At 35.0% G+C, this 6,928-nt stretch overlaps 1 protein-coding gene across 1 annotated transcript in view; it reads left to right on the top strand.

Annotated features, from left to right (window-relative positions):
• The window catches only part of LOC106471649 (oxysterol-binding protein-related protein 2-like), a 26,053-nt gene that overhangs the window by 13,669 nt on the left and 5,456 nt on the right, over nucleotides 1-6,928 (top strand). Inside the window, exon 6 of the mRNA XM_013932264.2 lies at nucleotides 899-1,076. Coding sequence (XP_013787718.1) covers nucleotides 899-1,076 — 178 coding nt within the window. The remainder of the gene's footprint in view (nucleotides 1-898; nucleotides 1,077-6,928) is intronic.

Below are 6,928 nucleotides of genomic sequence, written 5' to 3'. Positions count from 1 at the left end.
AGGTGTCTGTGACTTGTTAGCAATAAATTCAACAATGAATAAACAGCACATACTTCACTTGTTTTCAAAATAATATATATATTCAGAACAAGTTAACATATGTACAATAAATTCTTCAACACTATAGATATTATGGGCATATCATAAATACTATATATGTAGTGCTCTCCTTCTTGTCAAATATCCACTTAAGCCTATTCAATTACTTTAAAATTTCAGTTGACAAGTCGAACTATCTTCTCCATTTCTATTGCACTAGTATTTTCTGTGATTCATTTATAAAGTGCACTCAGGCTGATTAATTACTTTAGAACCACGGTTTGATGGAATAAAATTAGTTTTCTTATCTTCTTTTATACTGTTAGTTTCACTCTTAACATATTAAATGTTAGGCTTATATGTCAATCATTAGGCCTATCACTTCTATGGTACTTAAATTCATGCCAACTTTATTCTCCTTAACTATTATCTGTCTGCCGTTTCCTCATCGTATCATGCTATTTATATCTTTATCACCTAATCGTATGTGCGCCTTCAATATTCTCGATGTCAATGTATTGCATGCAATGTTCAGTAGTCTCAACATCAATGAATTATTAACAAAACTTCCTACAATCGTTTGCTTTTAACTGTTATTATAACAAAAACTAAACAATAATAAAATATTCATTCCCAAAAACAAATCAATCAATAAAATCTAAATTAAACAGTCTTTTATATCATGACAAATTGAAATATTAAAATATAGTGACATTTCTATGAAACAGAATTATTTTACTGTTACGATTGAACTTTAATGCTTTGAGTGAAGAACCAATTTTAATCAAAGTTCCGTATCATATAATTTTTCCCTTGCTTTGAGGACTGTTAAACAAATGCTAGTTTTTTTTTTCTCTAGAGAAGACCTTGGATTCAAGATTATCTGCGAACAAGTAAGCCACCATCCTCCCATTAGTGCCTTTTATGCTGACTCTCCACACTTTACGTTTTCTGGGTCTATTCATCCAAAGCTGAAGTTCTGGGGAAAGTATGTAGAAATCAAACCTGAGGGAACACTTACAGTTGAGCTACTTCGGTAAAAAACTTGATTTGTCTTAAAATTATATGTTAAATTTATAAATTATGAATTGCTTATCAAAACTGGTCTACCAACGAGTTTGTTTGCTGTAAGTTGTATTTTTAGTTCTGGATATTAGAATAACATAGATTGTTTTTTTCAGTATACATGTGTGTGTCTCAAGAAAATGTGCATTGAAGGCAGACAAAATATAAGCTCTGTAAGCTTGGGATATGCAGGCATGTCATGCATTTTCTACCTTCTTATTTTAAGATTGAACTTTTAAGAATTTGTGAGATGTATTTGCAGTTTTAACATAATGTGGTCAAGAAAGTTGTTAGGCTTCTTTCACTTTTGCTACCTGTTCTGTGTCATACCCATGAGATAATATCTCTGTTTGTCTTTCATGTATAATATGTATATCTTCTATTTTATTTACTTGTATATTTGCTCATTTTGTCTTTTTTTTATATATTATTAGATATGATGAGAACTGTAAGAAAAATAAGCTTCCAATATGGTTTTACCTCTTGTCACACAAAGCTGTCTCAATCTTCTTCTGCCCATTAAGCATTACTAAAAAATTTTCATGATCAGTGCATCAATCTATATATACACCGTCAATTTTGCACAATTTCTGAACATATACATATCATTTGACTATTGCATTACCTACATTGGTGCAGCTAGCTCCCCCTGCTCTTCCTACTCAATCTTCACTTTTCTCAATTGGCATAGCATTGTTTAGATGTGTTTTTTTGCATCTGGCTACCATTTATAAATGTGCTTCTTTGTCATTTCAATTTTTTTCAACAGTTTTATTTTACTGCATTTGTATTCAGTTGTTTCAACAATTTTTGGAATTTATTTCTTGTTACTGAATTAAAAGAGATCCTAGTATGAACTTGTGATCGACTATGGAAATTCCAATTACAGTCGAAAATGCAGCTGGTACAACTTCCCAGGAATTAGATTCGACTTTATCTGCAGAGGAGGTACAGGCCTTAATTTGCAGGGAGCTAGTTTCATATGTTTGGCTGAAAATTTCTTCACCTTTTCAACGTGACAATGTTCCTGAGGAACATTACAATCAATGAGAAGACAATTTGTACTCTATTTTCTGGCATCTTCTTATTTTGGTCTGTAACACTCTACACTTCTTCAGGAATTTTCACCTTCCACCAGTTTCTATGCCACCATGTCATTCACTTTGGTAGAGAATTGTTCTTCTTCTCCTTTCTTCCTATTGCTTCCAGTTCTCCCAGAGGATCTGTGGTAAATTTTTCAACATGTACATTTTACACCTGGTTGATATACCCATGGTAGGCATGGCTCAGATGCCCTTTGTATGGCTTTGCCTTTATTTATGCACAGGAGAATTAAGTATTTAATCTCATCAATGCTTGGACTTTGATAAGTTAAATATTTGTCATCTAATTTACTTTAGATGAATTGTAAGTTAGATATTGATGATTATTTTGTTTTTTAGGTAAATTTAATCTTTTACATGTTTGTTAATGATACATACTTTGTAGACTTGGCAAATTTCATGGGTTCATTAGTTCATTATTAATAAGTACTTTAACTGGGTATGTTTAGATGGTGTGCAAGTTACATGTCATTACTACTAGTAACATCTAATTCGTTGTTCTATTTGAGTAATTTTTTTCGTCATTGTTAACTATGTGCCTTATCATCCTAATTTTCCTCAGTGTAGGACTTAATTATGTGTTCTTTGTCTTCTAGGTTAATTTAGAGAAATTGTAAGTTAGATATTGATTATTAATGTGTTTTCTAGGTAATTTTCATCAGTGTGCATGTTCATTATTATTACATACTTTGTGGACTCGATAAATTTCAGTGTTTTGTCCATTTTATATTTATAAGTGCTTTATTAACTAGGTATGTTTAGAGAGTTTGTACATTACTACTAGTAATATATATAATTCATTGTTTTATCTGAATATATTTTTTTCGACTTAATTGTTCACTATGTGCCTGATCATCTTAATTTTCATCAGTGTAGGGCTTAAATTTTTTGCTTTTTTACATCACTGATGTGTTCATTTCTTTCCCATTCAAAGGGCGGAGCTTGGTTATGTCTCCTTTTCATATGTTCATGATACTAGTCACCTTATTTTTTCCTTGTAATCTACAATTCAGAGTTTTTCCACACAGTGCCCACTTCCTCGATAGTCATTTGTTGCTCTAAGTCGAATTTTTCAGTTCAGGGCCCCACCATTCAGACTAGCCTCGGCTCTTTAAGTGTTTTGGCGGGTGTACAAATTTTTGCCTGACATCTTTGCCTTATGAGTATTTTGCACTCTTCTTTCTGTAGATGACTGGCTCCTGCTTGCTTCTTTCCATTCACAGTCCAGAGACCACACTCCTTTGCTCCTACAGGAAGCAGCATGGATGGGATTCCTTATGAGAATGGGGAAGTATATTCTTACCCCCTCTAAATACCCCATTCATTTGGGGAGGGGGGTCTTCTTTCCAGCCTCAGGAGCAGGCAAACCCAAAGATGAAGAGAAGAAGGCTCACCTCACATTTCTTGCAGCTCAAGATATTCTACCTCTTTGGGGATGTGGAAATCCTTGGTAGTTCTCATTCCCATGAGTCAGGCTCATATGCATTCCCTTTAGGGGACACTCTTAGATCAGCGGAACTTCTCCTTGTATCCGTAGCTTGTTGGTTAGACAGAGACCAGACCATGGTGGGGCTGCTGCTTACTCCACCTCATCTGGATTTACATTTGTTCACAGACTCGTCTTTAGAGGGCTGTGGTTCTTACTTGGACTCCCAGGTGATTTCCGGCCTCTAGTAGATCAAGGAGTCTTCTCTCCATATCACCTTTCTCGAGCCTTTAGCAGTTGGTTGAACTTTGCCCCTTCTTCTTCTATGGTGGTGGTTATTATACATTCTGACATCTCCACAGAGCCAGAGGGTACCATTTCCAGGTCTCTGTATTTCAGATCCTGGATCTCTTTTCTGGGACCACAATCACCACATTATGGTCTTAGTTTGCCTTTTTCCTGGCTCCCTGAACCTGGTGGTGGATCGATTATCTTTTTCCAACAAGATTATCCTAATGGAGTGGTCCCTTGACCCCAGGTCTTTAGTTGGGTGTGTTCAGATTTGGGACACCCCATATATACCTTTGCTGCCCTCACTCACTCAATAATTCTGGCAATGGTCACATTCTGTCAAGATTGGTGAGGTCTTCACATTTATTCTTATCCTCCAGAGTTCTATCCTTATTCCAAACCACTTTGTGTCTCGTCCTATTGGTGGCTCCGTCTTGGCTGGCACAACAGTTGTTCCCACTGCTCCGATCTTTACTTGTACATCCTCACCTACCCTTACCTCTGTCTTGGTCTCTATTTTGTCAACCTTGGCTGGACATTGTTCATCCAGATATTATCACACACTGTCTTTACACATTACTTTTTTCAGGTCCATTGTCTCAGCCCAGGGACTGACTCCACATGTTGCATCTTTCCTTTCCTGATTCATTAGATCTTCTTCCATGTCCATTTACAACAGGCGATGGTATACCTTCCAGCCTTTGGTCTCTTCGGTGTGGTTTCCATTCTTCCCACTCTTCCGTTCCTCATCTTTCCCTATTCTTCACTTGGCTATTTGACAAAGACTTGTGCACTTCGACTGTGTCTAGCTATTGAGCAGTTTTGTTGAACACCTTCCATTTTTACAGGTTTCTTCATTACCCTCATTTTTCTGTTCCTTTGAAGTCATGCGTCCTCCATGTTCATTTGATTTGCCTGATTGGGATCTCAGTGTGGTCCTTTATGCCTTTCCCATCCTTTCTTTGAACCTTTGTCTTCATGTTCCATCTACCATCTCTCTCTCTCAAGACCTATTTCCTTCTCCTCCTTGCTTGCAGACATTGTTGACCAGATATTTCTATCTTTAATTTTAACCACTTCCTCTACCATTTCTCTTATGTTATGCTCTATTCCAACCAGTCCTTCCTCCCTCAGACCTATACTGATTGGCCTGGCATGGTCAAGTGGTTAGGGTGCTTGACTTGCAATTTAAGGGTTGTGGATTCGAATCCCTGTCCCACCAAACATACTTGCCCTTTCAGCCGTGAGGGTGTTATAATGTTATAGTCAATTCCACTATTCATTAATAAAAGAATAGCCCAAGTGTTGGTGGTGGGTGGTGATGACTAGCTGCCTTCTCTCTAGTCTTTCACTGCTAAATTTGGGATGGTTAGCGCAGATAGTCCTCATGTAGCTTTCCGTGAAATTCAAACCAAACCAAAATATAAAGTTTTACTAAAAAAGTTATTTATTTAAGAGGTTTTAGAGATTATGCAAGTAAAAATTTTAGATTTGCAGGTGAAGAAGAGTGTTTTTATTCTTAACTTTGGACTCTGAGAAGTCAACACTCAGACCCCATATATTCAGACAAATCATTAGTAAAACTACTTAACCAAAAAAAATTTGACTTTCTATGTACGAACGACTTGTAATATTTCATGAAAATACACAATGCATATTAAAAGTTATAGTATGGAAAGTCTGATTGTTACTTTGTGTTTACAAGGTCAGTCATATCAGCTGACCTCATATGAAAAGTGTTTATGCAATTCCACCATCAGCAACAATTTTTATGAAATAACAAACACACCAAGTCATAATTAAGTCAGAATTTATAATTCTGGTAACAGTTTAGAGTTGTCTTTACTAAGCCTAGAAATTAAAACTTTGATTATGCATTCAACTATTGATTAAGAGGTTTTATGTAAATTATGCAAAAAATCAGTGGCAATTTAACTTTCTTAAACTCTTGTTAACACCAGCATAGTGTGAAGCATGACTGTAAGTGTATTGTTCACAAGCAGTATAGTTATTAATAAAGTGCTTTAAGCTGAATGCTGAAGAACTTTGGCAGAAGGGAAGAAAAGTGAACAATGTATTATTGATTCTAGTTGTAAAGTCCATAAAAAGTGTGGTATGTAAGAAAATGTCAAATTTTTTTACTCTAAATTTAATCTCTGATTATCTTAATTACACATACATTTAATGTTTAAATTTCTATTTTTTTTTCAGTTGAATTAGTATTAGTTTCATGGTATGTTCATGTAACTTTCAGTTGGCTTCTAACAAAAAAAATGTCATATTTGTGTGTTTAAAGTTATAGTTAAGACAAACTTTTTACTTTTTTTTTTAATAGTTCTGCATTATTATCAACTACAGTGTTAATTAACTGATTCACTCTTGAAAAATGGAAAGTCTTTCTTCTTAAAGCTCTCAAGTTAGTTATTGGGTTTATTGTTTATGGTTTAACTTTTTTGTGATTTCTTTGTATTGTGAATGCAAAGTAATTGTTCATGCACTTTTCATAAGTTAAATTAACAGATTATTTTTCTTATCACTGAATTAAAGTAAGCTTTTTCTTTTGAAGAGTCTATATAGTGAGCTTGATCTCAGAAGAAAGCCATTTAGTTTGCCAGGTGTTGATGCACAGGCTCAGAGTGAAAATGTGGCAGATCTCCATTCAGTTTCTTTTATGTGAGATGTAGAGAGAAGTAAGGGGTGTTACAAAATAAATAACAATTTTTTCCCGGAGAGCATAAAGTAAAATAGGATTTTAATTCAATCAAAAAAAAGTAATTCCAAGTATCAATATCGCTTGATTGGACCACCATTGTTCTCACGCACGAGTTTTAACTGATTTGCAAAAGATTTCAGCAATGCAACAAACATGCCTGTTTTTGTGGCTGTCTCTGTGAGCACATCATTGAGAACACAAATCAAGGTTTCACGTTTGTGTCTCTTGCATTCAGGCAGAGTTTACAGCATTTCTTCTGTGCATTGTTGAATGAAAGCTCCAAAATTTTTA

The sequence above is a fragment of the Limulus polyphemus genome, unplaced genomic scaffold (genome assembly GCF_000517525.1).
Source record: "Limulus polyphemus unplaced genomic scaffold, Limulus_polyphemus-2.1.2 Scaffold4759, whole genome shotgun sequence".
Classification (NCBI taxonomy): Eukaryota; Metazoa; Arthropoda; class Merostomata; order Xiphosura; family Limulidae; genus Limulus; species Limulus polyphemus.
The sequence above is the reverse complement of the archived record's forward strand: the minus strand, read 5'-3'. Positions and strand labels throughout refer to the sequence as shown.